Source organism: Ambystoma mexicanum, chromosome 3q, assembly GCF_040938575.1.
Source record: "Ambystoma mexicanum isolate Mex_15411 chromosome 3q, UKY_AmexF1_1, whole genome shotgun sequence".
NCBI classification, from domain to species: Eukaryota; Metazoa; Chordata; class Amphibia; order Caudata; family Ambystomatidae; genus Ambystoma; species Ambystoma mexicanum.
In genome coordinates, this window is record NC_090926.1 from 592,840,829 (window position 1) to 592,862,747 (window position 21,919).

At 45.1% G+C, this 21,919-nt stretch overlaps 1 protein-coding gene across 2 annotated transcripts in view; it reads left to right on the forward strand.

The window, feature by feature from the left end:
- Window positions 1-21,919, forward strand: part of L3MBTL2 (L3MBTL histone methyl-lysine binding protein 2) — a 1,258,415-nt gene that overhangs the window by 325,355 nt on the left and 911,141 nt on the right. Inside the window, exon 6 of one of the 2 annotated variants that reach the window (XM_069654433.1) lies at window positions 7,224-7,303. In XM_069654433.1, coding sequence (XP_069510534.1) covers window positions 7,224-7,303 — 80 coding nt within the window. The remainder of the gene's footprint in view (window positions 1-7,223; window positions 7,304-21,919) is intronic. The other variant, XM_069654434.1, reaches the window with a different exon arrangement.

Genomic DNA, 21,919 nt, shown 5'->3' on the forward strand with positions numbered 1-21,919 from the left:
TTTATCTTGAGCTTTGAATCTGTTGTCTGTGTCCTTCTTCATGATGCCTTCACAGGTGTAAAAATGAATATGATATTTTAAGAGAAATGAATTTGATATAGTGTTATTATTGAAGGTATTTATGATGAAATGTAAAAAAATGCATATCGGATGCGACTGATTTAAATTTGTTATGGATTTGAATAGTGGATTTTGAATTGTTTTTTAATGGATTATTTTAGCTAAAGGTTTGTGATAAACCAATGCTAAATATGAAATAAAAATAAGGTGTGAAAAAATTGAACAACCCTATTGATTGCTCACTGTCACACATTGTTTTGTACCGCCTTCATTTACTGGAGTCGGGTCTAATATTTATAGTATTGAACTTCTTAAAGGTGCATTTTACAGCCCCATATGCTTACACAACATCACAAAATAAAGTCTAACGGGGGATAATCTCAGTCATCAAAGCCTTCATGCAAGGAGTTAAACGATTGTATCCACCTGTGGCTAACCTGCCTCCAGGTTGGGATCTTAATGTTGTACTAAGCAAATTCATTTTTCCATGATTTGAACCAATGCATAACACTTCCTTAAATGACCTCACTTATAAGGTAGCTGTTCTTGTAGCCATTACTTCAGTTCGTAGAATTAGTGAGCTTCAAGCTTTATTAGTTTCAGAGCCATTTGTCATATTCTTAAGAACAAGGTTGTCTTGAGGACTCACCCACGGTCCTCTCCAAAATACATTTCAAAGTTTAATCTTAATCAGTCTATTGAGCTGCCAGCTTTCGTCCAAAATCCAGAGAATACAGGAGAATGCACACTACATACATTCAATGTACACAGAGCCGTTAGGTACTACCTTAACAATACAAAACAAATGAGCAAAAGAGATCATTTCTTTGTGACTTCAGCAGCTGGAAGAGAAGGTGACCCTGTTCATAAGACAATTATAGCCCGATGGATTATGAGGTACATTCAACAGTGTTACAGCTTTTCAAGTAGAACACTTCATCCACTCCTAGAGCTCATTCTAGATGGAGTACAGGAGCTACACTCGCCTTCATTGCTAATGTGCACCTTGAAGCAATTTTTAAGGCAGCAACATGGAGCTCTGTACACACATTTACACAGCACTATTGTGTTGAGACTCAAGCAAGAAATGATTCTCAGGTGTGGCAGTCAGTGTTAAAACATTTGTTTGTTGTTGTCCCTTCAACTCACCCACTCACTACCTTCTTCAGGTACTGCTTGCTAGTCTATGCAAAGCATAGCATGATCCTTAGCAAATCCACAAGCCTCAGAATCCAAACGTTACCTACCAGTAATCGTCTTACTGTTGCTTGTATCTGCTTTGCTTCACACACGTACACCCAACTTTTAAGACACATTACAGAACACCCAGTTTACTACTAGCTTCCTCATGCAAATTCAGGTCAGAAAAATAACGATCAGAAGATATTGATGTGTGAAGGAGCATGGGTACTGTACATGTAACAGTAGGGATAGTATTATAGGAATGCTCCATTCGACTTCGATAACAAAGATAATGTAATACTATGCACTAACCACTAGATGTTGGCCTATGCAAAACATGACTCCAAGCAAGATACAGGCAACAGAAAAACAATTACTGGTAGGTACTTTTTGTCATATATATGTGTATAGTATTAGTTTGGTGGGTTGATATGTTTTTGTTGTTGCATTGAGTTTGTTCCGGCCTAACAAATAGCTTACTTCTTTGTCTAATTTGATTTATTTGAATGAGCTGTGTGTCTCACTGTTAGGGAGATTTGTTTTCTCACAAATCTTACCCCCTATATCCTTAACCTCCCAACACTACAGCAGGACTCACTGGGATGTTTTTTCCATTGACCTAGAAGCAATGCAAGATTTTTGTTTCTTCATCTCAATCACCTCCTGCATCTACCTTTATTCTGAGGACACTGAGCCCTTTTCCAAAGGTTCCAGTGTTGGGAGACCCCTCTCCTTTGTTTTTGCACCATGCTTGCTTATGGCAGCACCCTTCTCATTCTGTTCATTATTTATGGCCCGTATGTTTTTACATTTTGCTAAGATATATCATAATGTTTACTTCTAGATTGTCCCAAACACACAAAGTAAAATTCACATATGTGTGTGAATGTTCGGCATCAGTTGGCCTATGGAGCCAAAATTAGCTCCTGGTAACTATTGGTGTCAAGCTAACCAGGCTCTTCTTCAATACAAGCTGGAGCGCAATAGCTTGCAGCTTCCCTCAATTTCAAACCCTGTTACTGAAGGACTGGAGTTGCCCCAACGCCAGATTCTGGATATAAGGAGACAAGCTGGAACCAGGAACGAAGTCGACCACTGGAGTTGAAAATTATGATGATTGACGGATGCCGGAAGACTGCTGGAAATACAAGTATTGCCTCAGCCAATACCACAGCGTTGTGAATGTTGCTCTACGTAGGACCTCTGTGAGGTGCCTTTCTCCCTCTGACTGGTGGGAATAACCACTCACCTGTTCCGCTTGAAGTACATTGCTTGTTTTAGGTCGTCAGAGCATGCATCTTTGGATTTTCTCTGCAAGTCCCGGATCCATCTGTTCATTGTTGCAAAGACCACCTCCTGGCCAAACAGCTGGAACTCTTCGTTGGCATCCTTGAAGGCCTGCTGGGACCCTGGGAATCTGCTGCCATGCTCTCCACATGGAGAGAAGCCTGTTGGAAGACAGACGCCCTGTTGCAGAGTGATTCCTGACTCTGTCAAGGGTCAGTACAAGACATAACTCTGTAAAGATCTGCATGGGGTCCTGTGAGAAACCTGAAGGTGTCTCCCTAGCTAGTCCCCAGGGATCTGTCAAGCATGTGGCCAGGACACGGCCATTGCTATTGGATCCAGTTCCTGGGTGTGTACCGTTGAGGGAGGATCACCTGGATTTGGATAATTGGTGAGTAGGAGTGGGACACTGACTGGTGAGATGCGGTATCCCCCTTCTTTCAACACCTTTTCCCCATTTTACCATGTAAGATATTCCAAAACACTGCCCCACCTTTTCCCCCTCAAGAACACCCTCGCACAACATGAAAGACAACGGACTAACACCGATCCGTTAACCTAACATGTTCCAATACAAGGGTCAGGCAATTGACCAGAATCTCTCACACACACACCTGACAGCCCTTTCCCTTCCCCACAGCCATAAAAGGTGGAGCACAAGAGCACAGAAGGAGCAAGGCAGACTGCACAACGTGAGAGCTTGATTAGCATGGCAGTTCAAGAGGAGGAGAAAGATGGCTCAGACCGAGAGGGTGATGAGGAGAGAGTCGATCTTGCCCTTTCCAACCAAGGCCCGTGAAACCTCCACAGAAGGAATCATAAGACCGCAAACAATAGCCTGTGTGTTGCAGCAGAGGTCTATGGTACACAAGACCCACCTCCGCTGATAACCAAGCCGGGCAAAGACGCTGGTCTCCATGGTACCAACCTTGACTCGAAGGAGAAAGAAAGCCAAGTTGTTCATCACAGCCGGTGAGTCGAAGGAGAGTCGATAAGAAACTGAACTGTGTTGAACGAAAAGATGGTAGAAACTACCGTAACCAGAAGCCCTTGGGAAGAGGCGAAAAGAGGTAAGTGTGGTCATGGATGGGTCTTGTAAAATCCTCTGTACCGTCGGAAGTCTTTGACTGACAGATGATTGCAAAGGTAAGGGAAATGAATCCGGCTTGGTGAAATGACCTCATGAACAGTGTGTTGTAAAAGTTGGCCGGAGTGAACCCGGCTGAGGGAAGCCGACAAAAAGGGGCGAAGCATGAAGAATTGTTTGAAAAGACATTAAGACTTGTGGAAGTAAGAAAAGCCACAGTAAACCTGAAGGAGGGAGGGGAGGCTGATGTCTGAAATGGGTTCAAGCCCAAAAGAGGGAGATCCAGGGGTGTAAAGTTATCACCCAAAGTTCATTGGAAAAGGAACTGTTTCATTGATTTGTTGAATACGATTTTGTGAAGGGTCTATGCTTGGAAGAGGAAGACCCAGGAGTGGTGCGGCTATCACCCAAAGTATACGTGGAACTGAACTTGTATGTTGGATACACCAGGCCTCGAAGGCAAGGGGCTTTTTATTGAAAAGAGACTTGGCCATCGAAGAACCTGATAGCTGATACAGAACTGTCTGCTCGTGCTGGGAAAGCTCGAGCATGTGCTGTGCTCAGGAGATCCACTTTGTCCCGTGCTCAAAACGTGGGGAAGGGAGACCCCTGGCAATCACATCCTGACTTATTATTTGTGAACACTTCTTTCTTTATTGAAAACCTTATCCCACACTCTTTCTGTAATTAGTTATAAGGAATTGGCAAGATTTCTTTTAGTATAGGCCTTTTTTTATTTTGACACAACGCCACAAGAACTGCCTTATTTTTCATTTAACGGTAGAAGCTTGTTCCCATCTTAGATTTACGTTTAGGTTAGACGTTTTTCCACCCTGCATTTATAGTTCAATAAACACCCTTGAACTGTGATCACGTGTCTGTCTTTACTGTTGCCACCATGAGTTCCTTGCAGTCCCCCCTCCTTTTTTGCACCGATTCTTTGTGTCCCCCCTACAGTCTGAGATTCCTAGAGGAACCTAGTGACAACCGGCACTGATCGCCCTTGAACCCTCGACTTGATGATCCTGCACAGTAGCATGTCTTCCCCAGCCACTTACTGTCGTCTCGAACTGTTCTTAACTTTCTACTGGTTTTGGGGCCTGATATCACTTATCTCATGAACTGCCCCCTCACCATAGAATTTGCATTGAGTGCAAAGTGCTGCTTTCCTTAGCGCTCAGTACTTTGTGGGTAACCTTTTGGAGAACAATGGATGGTAGCTGCTCTTCATTTCACTGTAAACTGTAAACCAATTTAAGACCCTTAAATTCCCGTTTTGCATTGTGCATTTGCCCTGCACTAACCAAATACAGTACTTTACCTGCACTAGCTGAGTGTGCACTCCTGAACTAGTCATCTCTTCCCTCAGGAACCTTTTTGGACACCTAAAGGAGGATTACTGGGGACTTGGTACAGGCTAGGATTCGACTTCTGAAGTTTTGGGATATGATGATGGGTGCTTTATAATTATAAAGCCTTTGTGTTGATGTATCCTCCCTACTTTTGTGAACGCATTTATTGTTTGAATAACTGCTTGGGATTCTAAAGTAATGTTTAACGGTATGCAGTGATTATATTGAATCCAAAACAACAAATGGAAAAATAACGAATGAAAAAACAACTTATTGTAAAATAACAAATTTTGAAAAAAACTAAAAATGGGGTTGTGAGAGGGAATAGTTGTTTTGGCGGTGGGGGAAAAGTATTATTTTAAAAAGGGGGGCGGTTTAGGGGGAACCCCCCCAAAAACAACGAAAAATTAATTAGTTATTTTGGAATTAGTTATTTTGTATTAGTTATTTTTTCATTAGTTATAATTACAAATAACCATGTGTAACCCATAGTGGGTTGCCTAACTGTGATATGTATATGTGTACTTAAGTTACTTAGGAATGTTTAAAGTGTGCCTTAATGTAGTATTGTAATGTATTTTGTAATTTGTGTTACTTACCTATGTGGGATTTTGCATGCGAGTTCTGCTAACTGTTAAATGTTCTACACAACAGTTCCTGCTTAGTTCGACCTTGCTTCTTGGCCCTCTCTACTAAAGAGAGTTGCTTTGATCAACTGGGGTGGTGAATAACCTTGCTTAACCCTAGGTTGGCTTTTGTGAAGTCCTAACCCATGTATCGAACTCTTTAGACACTCACTATATACCATTACACCACACCACATTTCCTGATGTCTAATCCTTACTGCTCTACCACCTCCTGTAATTGTGTTTGCCTAGATCAAAGTTAACATTGGGTATTAGCATCTCTGGAACGCCAATGCTTGTTTACCACAGTTGTCGCACTAATATCTTGGCTCAGAGTCAAACATAAAAACTTCTTCCAGTCCTTCTTCAGATGTCCTATTGGTCTTATTCTGAAAATCAATATGCTTAAAATTGGGTTGCTGTGATATCTCACTGATCACAAAACAAAGTCTAGAAAAAATAAGGGAGCCAGCAATAACAATGTATATAGTTTGGAGGTCGCCAAAAATGGGCACAAAGAACCCTAAAAACAGAATTCTGCCCTGACACCAGTTCTTTGCCATGCATGTTCAGGAACGTCAAGAGAAGATTGCTCAGTGGGTGCAGACTGGTCAGACATTCAATGATCCCAGAGTGGGGCTGTCATAAACATTGAGAAGGGACCCACCCAGGAGAGAACGTGGCCTAATCACAAACCTCAAGCCCTAAACATTCACACCTTACCAGTTACACCAGGACTGACACCAGAGATGCTAATACCCAACTTATCTCATATATCCTTCCCAAGACATAATTGCTACCCCTCCAAACTTCACAGGTCCAGAAGATCAACTATTCTATTAGAGAGATGGCAGTTGAGAAGGAACATTCATACAACTGTTGTGGAATTGCTCTGCCAAACGCTGCATGTGGACTATTTTATGGCAAGGAACAACAAATATCGTTCCTTGGACTCCATCTGTAAGGAATGACTAGATCTGATGACAGTGGTGACTGCATATGAAAGTATGTTGGCCAAAGATTAGAATATTGAAAACAAACTCTGCCTTGAGGTTGAAGTCCTTACTAGTGTAGCTCCGTGTAACTCTGAATCTTTTGGTTTTCCATTATTTTGTAAATTAACAACAGACTGCCGTCCTTTTTCATTTTTATTTGTATTGCAGATTGAACATGTAGGATATGTTGAATTTAAATTGTATGACTTGGAAATCTTTTCTTTTTGGGATATTCGAGGCACTGTTGTTAAAAAAATGATTCCTTTACCAATACCAGCAGCATTCAGAAAAGCTTTCCTAACAACTACGAAAGATCAGATATATGCACAGGCATAGATAGCAATGGAAGGCTAGGTTTTTGTACAAGTATAATTGCATCAGATTGACTTGATGTGTACATGGACAGCTTTTAAGTACTTGTGGAGTGTGCAGAGCTGCTGTTGCACATTGGAACATTGATAAGACATTTGCAAAACACTAGGTTATTGTTCCCTTACCGTCCTATGTTTTGCATGACACTCCCTTAGGATTCTGACATACACTCCTGCCTACCCAATTCCTCTCACCTCTCAACTACAACTTGTTTGTCTCCCACCCATGTCTTTCCTCTGATATTCCTCTCTTGTCTCACCAGCAGCCTTCATGGGCTTCGACTGGGGGGGTTACCTGCAGGAGGAGAAGAACAAAGCTGCCCCAGTCAACTGCTTCAAGCACGTGAGTAACACTTGCTTTTCATATGGGTATTCCCAGCTCTTCCCAGTGCAATTAAACAGATGGCAAATGATAGGAGTATTTTGTCACATTCCTCTGGTGAGGGGTGTGAGAATGTCTAGGGCAACTACAAAAGATAGTCCAAATAGTACAGAAGAAGGATGGCGGCTAGTTACATATAGTCCCAATAGAGAACTCCTGAGATTACACTACACAGTTACTAAAAAATACACACTTTATCACAATGTTGCATACAGTCACTAAGCGTTCTAATGGTATTTTGGTTTAGGATACAATACACAGTAAATACAGCAACTGACCTTAATTAAGACTCTTCACATTCCTAAAGCTTATGTTAGTCCTATACCAAGGTGTAAACCCTACACATGATTGTGCTAAAGGGTGTAGAGAAAAAGGGATCCACAAACATAGGAAACACACATTACTTAGTCATGATTAGTGCCCACAAAAGTAAATAAACGAACATTCACAGTATTTCCCTTAACCTGTAAAATACTCACAGGCAGTCCACATACTTAAGTGTAGTACCTAAAGGGAGTGCATGTGTTAAATGCTGTAAGCAATGGACAGGGTTTACTAAAAAGTCAGACACAATTTAGTCTCATAATACCACACCTAGATTGTCTCAATGCACTCCTAGAAAATAAGTGGATCAAAATAACCAAAGTTGGATACTCTATCCCAATATATTTCTATGGACTGGAGTGCAGTGCCATCGTTTATTACTGTAACTTCCCTAATAAATCATAGGTAGCTGCTAAAAATCTATTTTTTGTTGTAAAACTCCAGGGACCCAAGGGTTCAGAAAATGTCCAAGTTCAGGCAAGTACCCTTTTAAATCACTTAAGGAGTTTACACATTTCCTCCATAGGAAATAAAGGGGCACATTCCAGAGGCAAGCTTTAGTTATGGGTTAAAGCCATGTAAGTACCAGTTCTACCCCTCAGATCCAGCCAAAGAATTGACCAACCCCAGGTTGCAGCAGTGATCTTTTTCCTGTTTTTGTTACATTTTACTCATGCACATTTCATTTACCGTGAAGGGCTACTAATGGTGGCTAGCACCCTAAAATGGCTGTGCCACAAGATTCTTTGCTTGTTCTTTGGCTATATTGTTCTTTACTCCCTGCCTTCTCAGGTCAGGAAGTGCCTTTTATGGAATGCCCTTTCCTGGGAAAGCTGTGGCTTTCGCATGCTAAGGGGCGGTTGTGTGTGTGTCCAGAAGAGGGGGCTGTGGCTGTCTGGTCCCAATCGATATGCCTGCTGCCTGAATGTCTGTTGCCAGGCAGATGCTGTTTGAATGGTGAAGATCCTTACCATTAGTTGGCATGGGCATGTTCAGTCTTAATCTTGGATAAAAGGAGTGCTCCTGCAGCTATTCAACAGATCATCTTTAGAGCCAACACCTAATGACCCTAGGACAACGCCTGAAGCTTACCAGCAGCGACTCCATTGTTTTCTCGGTGAAGCCCTGCTCCTCTGCTTGTTCTCAAGAAAACCCTTGTCGGTCATTCGACCCTTGTAATGGTGGGAAAAACCAGTCACAACCCCTGCTCGAGGATCTGTGCCCTTTGAGCCTTCTGAAGTGTCACTGGACCAATGAGTGGACTGACCAGCTCTCTCTTGGGCTACCTCGCTGCAGCCGTCACTGTTTCAAGTTCAACCTTGAAACTTGGAGGATCTTAAACTTGTGTAACAAGACGCCTGCTCCTGCATTTTCATGCATGAACGGAAGTTGTGCTAGGCCGGCTCCTTTGCTCATTCGCCGAATATCACCTACCTCCTCCTGGCCCTGGTGTCTGCCATTCCAACACTACTCCTTCAATCCTGTGAGGTATCCTGATGTGGTCTGTCCTGCAGAAGTCTTCAACTTTCCTCGTTTGGGTGTTCTACTGGAAGATTCCTGCGTACCGCGATCGACCAATTTAAATACAGATGCCGAAAGTGACCTTTGTACCCGTGACCCCTGGGGCGTCCTCGACCAGACCAAATGTAGAAGATTGCGTTCCCAACCGATTCCGGAACACTAGCAGTGGTTTCTGTAAGAATTGCAGTTAGGGACGCTTTGACATACGTGCAGAGGCTGCTAACGCAGGTTCGAATCCCGGCAGGGCCAAACTCAGCCTTTCATCCTTCCGTGGTTGATAAATGAGCACCAGACACCGTGGGTAATAATAAGCAGTGCTCAGATACCTGAGGGTTTGTAGCGCTATATAAATGCCAAATTATTATTTATTATTAGGGAGGTAACTTAACATACCTGTTTCTACCCCCTCCACATATCCCATAGAGTTACAAGTCCTGTCCTTAACTCACACTTAACTGGCCTTTTCAAATGGATTGTGTCCTCCTATGTATTCCTCATCTTTGATAGTCATATCTCGTCAGCTTTGTTGCTTCAGAAAAATAATTCTCGGCAGAGGGCGCTGTGCACAATGTCGTGGCGTCGATGTCCCTCAAAGGCTGCCGTCGAGCCTCAACAGCAGTACAAATAGTTTGTGCAGCGCCCGTTGACTTCAGTTCCGTTTTTCTGAAAGGTTTTGCTTCAAGTACTAACGTCATGCTTTGTTTTTCTGTCGAAAAATGTCTTCATCATCTACCCCTTCGACCCCAAAGTCGGGATTTAAGAAATGTTATGACTGTGGGTTGAAGGTGTCAATAACTGATCCTCACTGTGTCTGCCTGGGGTGTCTGGGTTCCGAGCACCATACTGATGACTGCGGATCCTGTCAGTCCATGACAGAAAAAGCTCTCTGGGAACGCAGAGGTAAACTGGAGGGAGGCTTCTCCACTTCTCCTCCTTCCCCTTCCCCTTCCCCTGCACTTGCGCAATCTGAATGACACCTGGCCTAGTAGGATCGTTGTCTGTCCTCCCTTGTTCCCACTCCCATGCCTCGTCACACCTTGTATATAGGCGCGTTATAAATGCCATACCATATACTTTGAAGAAGAAAAAGAAGTCCGGGGAGTCTAGAGACTCCACTCGGCGTAAAAAATCGAAGAGGTCCCGGTCGAGGAGTCTATCGAGGCTGTCTTCGTCTTTTTCGAAGAAGGCGAAGAAGAGACGTCATAGGTCTCCCTCTTCTTCATCTGATTCCTCTACTGAGGTAATCAGGTGCCTGACCAAGTCGGGTTCCCCACGTAAATGGGATACCTTTAGAGTGGAAATTATGCTGGTTTTTGAGAATGTGGCCTCGACCCCCTCAAAAGAATCACGCAAGAGCCATGGCCTGGTCGCTCCTTCGGACAACTCAGGGAAGTCTAAGGCTACTTCATCAAAGCCGAGCAGTAAGCCTGCTGTACGTGGAGAGTTTTGACCCGATGAAAAGGCGTCAAAGGTATCAACTCGAGAATTTGTCGATGCCATTGGCGCCGAGCGTTTCGACGCCAACATCAAGGGCAATTCCTGGTAAATCGACCCCTTTTTCGAAGCCATCTTCGATACCGTCAACGGAATCTTCGATCTCATCGAAGCCTATACCGGTTCAGGAAAATGTTTTTAGGCCTGTACTGAAAAAATACTTAAGTCCATGTCCTCAATTTATGAGGAGGAAATTGCTTCTGATGAGGAGACTTCTCCATTTGGGGTGCAGTTTGGCAATCAAAATGTACCTGAAGAGCTCATTGACCCAGAGTCAAGGATGAAAGACCTCTGTGACTCCCTCCGGTCTGCTGGTGCCAGAGCTGGAGTTGGGCAGACCTGACCCCTCAGAACATGCAGATTCTAGTTACAGAAATCGCATGAACAGGGTCATGGAATATATGGGTTGGAGTAGGGCTTCCCCGGCATATGAGCAGGATGACATGATGGAAATCCTAGACCAGGGACCTCAGAAGGACCCAATCTTGCCCTTCATAGGAAGGTTGTGGCCAATTGGGAAACTCCAGAATCTGGGCCTGGTGTGAGCAGAAACTTCTCTGGGAAGTATAGACCCTCTAGCAGTGATCCAGACTACTTCACCAAACATCCTACACCTGAGAGTTTAGTAGTTCAGGCTGCCACTTCAACCAAACAATATGCCTATCCCTCTATCCCCCCGGATAGAGACAAGAAGGTTGAAGCATGGGTTCGCAAGGTCTTCACATCATGCAGCATGGCTTTGAAGTCTACTTATGTCACCTGTACCATGGCTAGATTTTTTTATACCCTGTGGGACTGTGTTGCCATGGCGGCTGATCACATCCTGGAAGGCGAGAAAAGAGACGGCTTCTTGGCTATAGTAAAGGATGGAAAGGAGGCAATGGGAGAGTGTCTCCAGTCAGGATTGGATACTGCGGACAGCATCAGCAGATCCATGGCTGCAACTACCGTACTGTGCAGGTTTGAGAAAGTCGGGGTTTGCACCGGACATGCATGCCAGACTGCTCAACATGCCCTTAGACAGCTCGTGGTTGTTCGGCAGCAAGACGGATGAGTGTCTGGAGAAGCTGCAGACCTCCAAGGCAGCGGTTAAGTCCCTCAGCAACCCTATTCAGGCTCATCTTCCTGTAGGGGGCATTCTTTTCGCTTCTATTCCTCAGTTGGTAGAGGGAGAGGATAGGCTGGACAAAGGGGGCAAAGAAGATTCCCTAGTGGTGGACGAGGAAGGGTGCTAAATCAGCCCAAGCAGTGGCCACTTTACCCTCAGCCGCTGCTGCAGCTGCCTCTAAGCCACTCTGAGGCCTTGACCCACAAGACCCTGGTGGGAGGCAGAATCTCTCAGCACCTGAATGAATGGCAGGACATTACTTCATATGCTTAAGCACTGGAAACAGTAGCCCAAGGTTACTGCCTTCCTTTTCAAAAAAGCCCTGAATATCATCCACCTTGAACCAACTCTGTCAAAATTCCAGATCAGCTCTTTGTGCAGGAAATATTAACCATGCTAGAGAAAGGTGAAATAGAGCATGCACCTGTAGCGGAGAGGAACAATGGTTGGTATTCCCCCCACTTTCTCATTCCCAAGAAGGACGGAGAATTAACACCCATCTTGGACTTAAGAAACTTGAACAAGTTACTCAGGAAGGACAAGTTCAAGATGGTTACCCTTTCTCAGATCCTTCAGGCTCTCCAAAACTGGTTGATATCATTGGACCTTTGGGATGCTTACTTTCATGTGTCAATCCATCTCAAGCACAGAAAGTACCTGCGGTTTGTGGTTGGCAGTTCCCATTATCAGTTTTGAGTTCTGCCATTCGGGCTGATCTCCGCCCCGATGGTTTTCACCAAACCGATGGCAGTAGTGGCAGCAAGTCTCAGGAGAGGGAGGATTCACGTTTACCCATACCAGGACGATTGGCTGATCAGGGCTCGTTCACCCGAGCAAGCCCAGGAACATCTCAGTATCACCTGCGACTCCTTGCACAGACTGGGCTTCTCCCTCAATAACAAGAAGTCCCATATGATACCATTCCAAAGACTCCGATTCATCGGAGCAGTCTTGAATACTTCCTCTGGTAAAGCCTCGCCTTCCCAGGTGAGAGCTCAACACATTCTGCAGATGGTAACAAAATTCCAGAATGCCCAGCATCTTCCGGCCTTCAATTTTCTGAGGTTGCTCGGCCTCATGGCATCCTGCATTTTTCTGGTGCCAGAGGCCAGATTGAGAATGAGATCCCTTCAATGGGCCCTGAAGATTGAGTGGTCCCAATTCTTAGGGAATATGTCAGATCAGCTGCAAGTTCCGAGCAGAGTTGCTCAGGGCCTTCTATGGTGGGTTTGCAAGGACAACATTCTCAAGGGAGAATCTTTTTGGCAACCATGGCCGGAGATAACAGTAGTGATGGATGCCTCACTCACGGGGAGGGGAGCCCACACCAACAAACTATCAGCGGTCAGTGGTCTCCATCGGAGTCCAATTTACATAACCTTTTGGAGCTGAGGGTAATCAGATTAGCGCTGATGGCCTTTCTGCATCTCTACGGAGAAAGAATGTCCTGATAATGATGGACAACAAAGTGGCCATTTATTATCTCAACAAGATAGGAGTTGAAAGGTTGCTACCACTGTGCAGAGAGGCAATGCAGCTCTGGTTCTGCGCAATACAAGAAGGAGTCTCTCTGTCGGCAGTTCACCTAGCTGGAGAGCAGAACACGGCGGCGGACTCTCTGTGTAGGCAAGTGGGAACCAGCTCAGGAAGTCCGTCAGGAGATCTTCACCATTTGGGGAACCCCTCAAGTGGATCTGTTTGCGACCGGTACCAACCAGTAGTGCAAGCTGTATTGCTCAAGGGAATTCCCCCAAGAGGAGCTCTAAGAGACGCGTTTGTGGTGGACTGGGAATTTCCACTCCTGTACGCTTTTCCTCCAGTCCGCGTCATTCCTCACCTGATCAGGAGGTTGAAAAAGTTTGGGAAATCCATGATCCTAATTGCTCCGGATTGGGCCAGGGGGACATGGTACCCGGACCTTCTGGACATGTCCATCTGCCCTCCAATACATCTTCCACAAAGAAAGGATCTTCTCTCGCAAGAGGAGTGTCGGGTTCTCCATCCAGAGGTCAAGACACTCAGCCTTCACGCACGGTTTCTGAGAGGCTGAGATACAAGGATTGCGACCTCCCGGATGATATAATGGAGATTTTGCTTTTAGCCAGAAGGCCAGCAACCAAATCCTTGTACCGGTGTCGTTGGAATAAATGCAGTAACTGGTGCAAGGACAAGATTGTGGATCCATTTCAATGTGGCACCCTTATGGGGCTTCAGATTGGAACCATAAAAGGATACCTGGCAGCGCTTTCCATTTTTAAGCACTCCTCTGAAGAGGTCTCCTATTTAAAAATGCCTTTATTGTTCAATTTCTGAAGGGACTCACTAATGTGTACCCTCCAGTCCCATTTAATGTCCCTGCTTGGGATTTAAACTTTGTGTTAAAATTTCTAACTTGTATCCCTTTTGAGCCTTTATATTCCTGCCCGTTAAGGCTTTTAACTCTGGAAACTGCCTTCTTGTGGCATTAACATCAACCCGCAGGGTGAGTTGCAGGCTCTGTCATGCAAGCCTCCTCATACTATGTTTTAGAAGGATAAGGTTGTCCTCAGAGTAAAACCATAATTCCTGCCGAAAGTAGTCTCTGACTTCCATTTGTCGCAGAAGATAACACTACCAACCTTCTACCCTCCTCCTCATTTGGGCAAGGAGGAAGAGAGGCTGCATAGGCTGGACCCAAAAAGGTCTCTAAGCTTTTACATTGCAAGAATGGCAAAATTTCGCCATGATGATCAACTTTTTGTGGGCTATACTGGCCCTAAATTGGGCCTTGCAGTAACTAAACCAATCATATCCCGGTGGATCACACTGGCTATTGGGGAATGCTGTAGACTTGCTGGGAAGGACCCGCCGGAAGGGCTTCAAGCTCATTCCACGATGGACATGGCAACTTCTGCGGCTCTTCATAGGGGTGTCCCTATAAATGACATCTGCTCAGCGGCTACTTGGGCGTCCATTCATACATTTGTCAAGCAATATTGCTTGGACTCCTCTTCCACTCAAGGAGGTATTTTTGCTAAGGCAATCCTCCAGCCGATTCACGATTAATTTAAATAGTAGTCCCTCCTCCAAATTGTCACTACTTTGGGAGTCTATCAAAGATGAGGAATACATGGGAGGACATAATCCATTCGAAGAACAAGTTACTTACCGCATGTAACGTTCTTTCAACTTGATGTTCCTCCCAAGTATTCCTCATTGCCCCTCTGTACAATTTACGTGAATTACACTCTGCGTTTCCTGAGAGCTTGCAGTGTGTGGTATGCCTGGTTAGTTCCTCGATTGATGGGAACGAAAAAACGGAACTGAAGCCAACCGGCGCTGCACAACCTATTTGTACTTCTGATGACGTTGACGCTCGACGGCAGCCCTCGAGGGACATAGATGACACGACATTGTGCACAGCTCCCTCTGCCGAGAAATGTTTTTCCGAAGCAGCAGAATTGGCAAGATATGAATATCAAAGATGAGGAATACGTGGGAGGAACATCCAGTCAAAATAACGTTACCAGGGGTGTCCTTCTGGTGGAGCCTGGGTTTATCCTAGTGTGTTGGGTTAAATTTAGTACTTACCTGAACTTTACTTGAACTTTTGTCTGACTTTGTAACTGTTTCATTCATCTTATCCACTGGCACTACAAATCTGTATATAAACCTGCCTGAAGAAGTACATGCTTTAGAACTGGTGGCTTTTAGACACAAGGTTCCAAACCATTTTAGGGTTGGACTTTATGGTTTTGTGTTGATCCTAAAAGATTCCGTCTGTTCTATGCATTTGACTATTCACCTATGTTGCACTGGTAATTGAATTATATGCAATTCTATTTCTCCTAAGGGTGGATGTATATATATATTTCTGAGGCTTGTGGAATCTGCTTAGATCACATGCTGTGCATAGGCCGACATCTAGTGGAAGCTGCGGAGTATTACAGTTTGTTTTTCGAAAGTCGAAAAAGGGCGTCGACACAGGGCGTGCCAGTAATACTATCCCTAGTGTGACGTCCACTGTACCCATGATCCCTCACGCGTCTAGGATCCCCAGATTGTTTTTTTCCGCCATTCTGGTCGGAAGCACTTCATCGGAGTTCCCTGGCTTTGCCATATTTACACTTAAAACTAATTCTAATTTGCCCCATTTTCTCACCCCTCGTCGACCAGCATCTCGACGCCGAACCGGGGAGGAGATCAACGTCGAAACCCGACGGATTGGGCCTTGAGGCTCCGCCTCGGCTCGGGCCTGGGCCGCTGGCCTCGGCCCTACAGTAGGGAGAGTGGGGGGTGGTACACTTTCACACTCGGTTAGAAACACCTTCTTACCTACACACACTTGCCCGCTGCCCACAGGCGCGTATGGAGGGTACGCCCTTTCAGTTTTGCCCCAAGTGTAATAAAAAATACCCTTGGGTAGATAAGCACGCTACGTGCAACCTTTGCCTGCCCAGAGACCACCCCGAGGCGGGTTGCAGGGCCTGTAGCAGGTTTAAGACAAAAACTCTTAAGGACCGCTCCACCAAGCGTTGGGCCCACCACGCCAAGCTAGCAGCTATGGAGTTCAACATAATAGGGTGGACCACCAAAATCCACCCACCAGGGCTGATTTTGGAAATCTATCTTAACAGCTGCAACCACAGATCTTGTTGTCTGCTGTCAAGTGCAAACGTTTGCTTGTGCATTACTAGTACTGTGTACTGAACAACATGTTTTACCTCTTTGATGTTCCATGTTTTCCAAAGCTGTTTAGGTACTATTGGTTTTGCTTTGGAATAGTTAGAATAATGTTGTACCCACCAGTGTAGGTACCAGTTGTATCCTCCGGCTACGTATTTTGAATTGGCGACTATAAGTGTGGGCTTGTGTGGGACAACCTGTTGGAGCACCAGGACCATTCCTTGTCACTCAGCTGTCAGAGCTGATGTTTCTCCTAAATGCTTTGTATTGGTGTCTTGATATTCAGACATCATGATTGAAATGGCATTTTACAGAAGCACATGTGGCTGAGTATGCAGACCTTTTCCCAAAGGCTAGAATTGCTAAACCCTCTGCATGAAATACTTCTGTAAACACCCAGAGTAGAATATTTGTTACCACTAATTCTCCTTCTGTTTGTAAGATTCACTCAAGATCGCAAATTTGCATACACTCTAGTTTGTAATGGTACTACACATCAGGCATTCACAAAGGAGTAGCCCATTCAGTCCAATTAGTGTATGATGCTTCAGCACTCAAGACGCTTGAGCGTAGTGCCCCATCCAGCTAAGCTAGTGGAGAGTTTGGGTATATATTTTTATTGGCTGCTGCAGCCTTTTCTTTCTAATGTAATGTGTCCTCCCACGGATTCCTCATTTAAGATACATTGATATCCTGATTTTCAGTCTCAGAATTTGTTTCGACAGCAGGGGGCGCTGTGCATCATCATCAATGTCCCTCGACGGCTTCCATTCCCGCCTCTGGACGGGACATTGATGATAGTATAAATAGCATGCACTGTGCCCACTGCCTCATTTCCTTTTTTCTGCATGCACAGCAAGCTCTCTAAAAAGTTTGACTCGACCCAGCAACTGTCTTTGATGAAAGACGTAATATTTTTTTATCTGTTAGTGATAGCATCACGATGTCTATGCCGAAAACAGACTTCAAGAGATGTGCGGACTGTGACACGAATATGTAGATCACTAATTGTTAGGACTGATTTTCTATACACTGGCCTGGTGGACAGATGTATAGAAGGCCAACCTATATTGTGACAGGGGCAACTCTGGGGAGCTGTAGCCAAACCATTTCGGGTAGCAGTGACAGGCAGGCGGTCTATGCTAACTTCTTCAGAGGTGGTGAGCTTGTAATGGGTCCATTATGAGGTCACACAATGGGAATCGCAAATTACACTTAGACAGGATGTATAAAAATACAGTTATTATTTATTTCCCCAAACACACTTTAGAAAAATGATTACTAGCAAGTAGGGTTATCCCACAACACTGAATAAAATAGATACATATATACATTGACTCATTATAGGGCATAATACATATCACAAACTCCTGCAAAGGAAAGGTAAGATTAGTATTATGCACTTAAGGTCCACAAAGAATGATCCCCAACTAAAATTGGCCAGCCCTAAATTGTCGGGGGGCCTTTTGCCCAATAGTTCAGGTAAAAGTTCGACAGAATCTTTGAAGCAGGAAAGATGCAGGTATGGTCTCAGGGGTCCAGTGAATCGTTGTTAGGGTTAGAGTACCAGTTAAACTAGCAAACAGAAGTCTCCCCAACTTTCAGAAGTCTTGCCCTAGCAAGCACTGGCAAAGCCAAAAGTGTTAGACTAAAGGTTTAGTATAAGCCCATTGACTTATAATGGGAGTATAAGGATAGGTAATAAGCTCTGAAACGAACCGCCTCCCGTACTCTGATTCTTCCCCAGACTTGCCAGGACAAAGGAAGAGGGTTTGAGGGGTTTGAGGTTGCTTTTCCTGCTGAAAGTTGTAGTCCTCGATTTGCAGGGGTTGCATGTTCTAGCTGATCTCCGGTTGGTGTCTTTCACTGTTTCAAGGACTCTCAATTGAAGAATGCAGTAAAACTCGATGCAGGACCCCCCTCAGGACTGGGTCATGTAATCGATTTCAGGCGGTGTCACCGCAGCACAGTGATGCAAAGGGACTCTACAGCGCGGTATAACTTTCCCTCCTAGCTTGGGTCCTCTTGGTGCTAGGACGCTTTTGCACAGGTTAGTCTCGTAGTAGGGCCAACTGAGGATCCCCCAAGTTTCATTTCAAAACTCAGAACGGTGTTGCTGGCTCCACGGTAGCCCAAATTAAGCTGGTCAGCCACAGGACAGTCCTGGGACACTTCTGGAGGCTCTTGTTGCAGGGTACCGAGTAGACGTCAGGAATGGATGTTCCATCCACACCAAGGGTCGCAGCTCCTTCGCAGCACTGCTAAAGATCACAAGCAAGACGGGGCCCCTCTAGCACAGCAGCAGAAGTTGGTAGCCAAGCCTTTTTACCGATCGGTCTCTGGTTTCTTTGCGGGTCTCGCAGCTGGATGGGATTCTTGGCTCTTTCAGATTTCTCCAATGATCTCTTAAGAATGAGTGCAGGGGTCCTCTTCTTATCCTAAAAGCCAGGGAAGAGCTGCTGCCCTCACTAGCCAATGACAGGACTAGCCCACACGCCCACCCCAGCAGTGGTCCAATCGGGACCACTGGTGTGGTGGAAACATTCATGCATACCACTCAGACACACTGAAACCTGTTTGTGGATTTTTAACCAGACAGTCCCAGCCCACATCCTGCCAGCAAAAACACACAGCCCTCCAGTAGCCCGCCGAAAACATCTGCTTTCCCGGGCACTGGAAGTCCTTATCAGGATTTTCCTGGCCTCTCAAGCCAAAGAAGGCTAAAGAACAAGATGGCAAAAGGCAAGCCAAAAATCTCGTGGCACGCCCATGTTTGCCCAGTAGCCACAGTTGGTAGTCAAACACGGTAAACGAGGTAAGGCTAAAACAAAAAGTCCCCAAAAGTGGGAAAAGGTCACTGCTGCCATTAGCTTATCCTTTTAGCACACCTAGAGTATCCAAAAATCCTCTGAGTGTTAGTCTAGGGCAAAACAAATATGTACCCCATTGCACTGCAGTGTAAGCTGCACAATTATAAAAAGTTAACACAAGTGATACAAAAATAACCAAAAAGTAGTAACACGACTAAGGGAAGCAAGGTTTCCCAGTACTGACAGCCTGAAGGACATGTCAGTTTCCCCATGACATATGAGCAAAAGCCAGTGCAGTAAAACTTAAGGCTTTATTCAAGTGCAAAAAGTACAAGTCAGATCCAAAAATAAAAGCAAAAAGTTTGGGGGTTCCATAAAGATGAAAGGAAAGGTGCAGTAAAGAGAAATCTTTACTAGCACTGATCCACACAGGATTTGTCTCTACTGCCATGGCGAAAATAATGACGCCATTGAATGCGGTGCTCTGCTAATCGATGACCAGTAAGGCCTTGAAGGCGAGAAGGTCAAAGCTTGCCCTAGGTCGATCGGTTTCAAAATCTCCGTCTTCCACACCTTCAAAAAGAAAATCCTCTTTCAACCACAGCCAAATCTCCAGAAGGGCCGAAAAAACATTCTAAACATTCAAAGTGATCGCGATCCAGGCCTAATTCCCGTCACGCCTCTTCTTTATCTTCACGGAGGAAGAGTAAGAAACAGTGCCATCATTCGTCGTCTTCAGATTCCTCGCCCGACATACATCAGGTAGGTTTTCCCAATAAGACCACCTCGGCGGCCGAATAGGAACATTTTTGTGAGAACATTTTGGAGGTGTTTAAGAAGGCGGGCCATCCTTGTCCCTCGAAAGAGCATAAGAAGGCTGTTAATTTCACTGCTTCCTCTAAGACCGACAGGGAATCGAGTAAGGCTTCGACCTGCATACCCAAAAGCTTCAGTCGAAAAAGGCTTCTGAGGTGTCTACTCGAGTAGTGTCGACTGCTGAGTTGGCCTCGAAGCAAAAGGCTTCAGTGACATCCTGCTCGAAGGAGTCAAGGTCAAAGGTACCTTGGACATCAACGTCAACCTCAAAATTCAAACTCAAACGCCTTTCTTTAAATCTTTGGAGCAATTTTCGAGGAGGAAGATGTCCTAATGCGGTTTGAACATTTTGGAACAGCAAGGGGAATTTATTTCAGATCAGTCCCGACTAGAAGACCTGGTTTCATGCTTGAAAGATGCCAGTGGCTTAGATACATCTCCCCTGAGGTTGATTTTGACACACTAGATGTGCACTCTCACCCGAATGCAGCCTACAGGACTTCCACGAATAGGGTGATGGGGTTGTCCTGTAAGGACATTACCCAAGATAATCTAACAGACATTTTAGAGACAAGCCCTCCTAAAGAGCCTGTGCTGCTTTTCTATACAGCGCTAAGGAACCCAATACTCTAACTGTAAATAAGGAGTTGGTGAAAAAGTACAAGCCTTCTTCTGTGGAGCCTGATTTCCTCTCTAAGCACCCAACACCAGAGAGCTAAGTTGTACAGACGGCAGCGCTCCAGATATGTTTTTTGAGATGGGAGTAATTTACTCCCTATTTTAAAATTTTTAGAGTAAATATGAGTTCAAGGGAGTAAACATTTGTTTTCTCCTTTGCAAGAGAGTAAAAATGTATGACACATCAAGCCGCCACGTGAAAAAAGTTAAAACTGTATTTTAAATCAATATTATGCAGCAGTCGTTCTTTTTGTGGACAGAAATTAGGTTTCTGATGTTTGTTAATCTGCTTAGAATCACGGAATCTGCTTAGAATCTGCTTAGACCTATGCTGTGCATAGGTCCGACATCCAGTGGTCACTGCGGAGTATTGCATTTTGTTTTTCGTAGTCGAAAAGGGACGTCGACAAGGCATGTCTGAAATACTATCCCTATAGTGACGTGCGTTGTACCCACAATCCCTGACACGTCGAGGTCCCTCAGATTGTTTTTTTCCGCCCAGCTACTGGTCGCCTTTACGCGGAGCTCCTCGAGAGACATTGCAGATTTCATCCCCTCGACCTTTGGTCGTTTTCCTATTTAATATATAACACATCGATCCCTCCCTCGACGCAGTTGTGAAGCTGTCTCCGCCGAGCAAGATCTTCGACGGAGGGGACGAGCGGAGGAGATCCTTCGGCGTTGCCGAACACGTGGCCTGGCCTCGCAGGCCAAATACAGTAGGGAGAGTGGGGTCGTGGGACATCTCTGGTTCTTTTCTGAGAATGCCTTTCCTTTTCCCCTTCCTTTCCCTTGGGGTCGTTATCACGATTTATTGCCTCGGCTATGGAGAGGACACCCTTTAGGTTTTGCCCGCTTTGCAAGGGCAAGTTTACTTGGAGGGACAAGCATTCACGGTGTAACCGCTGCTTGCCCCTCGATCACAAAGAGGAGGGTTGCACGGCTTGTCGGCTTCTTAAGCCAAAGACTCTAAAAGACCGTAGGGTCAAGAGGTGGGCGGCCTACGCTATGTCGAAGGCCGATTCTTCACCCGCCGCTGCTACCACCGACAGTGACGAGGAACGTGATAACACGACCTCCGCTACGGAAGTCGTAGACCCCTCTAAAGAGCGCTCGCGCTCTTCGTCGTCTGTCCCCGGCCCCGACGGGCTCGGCTCACGC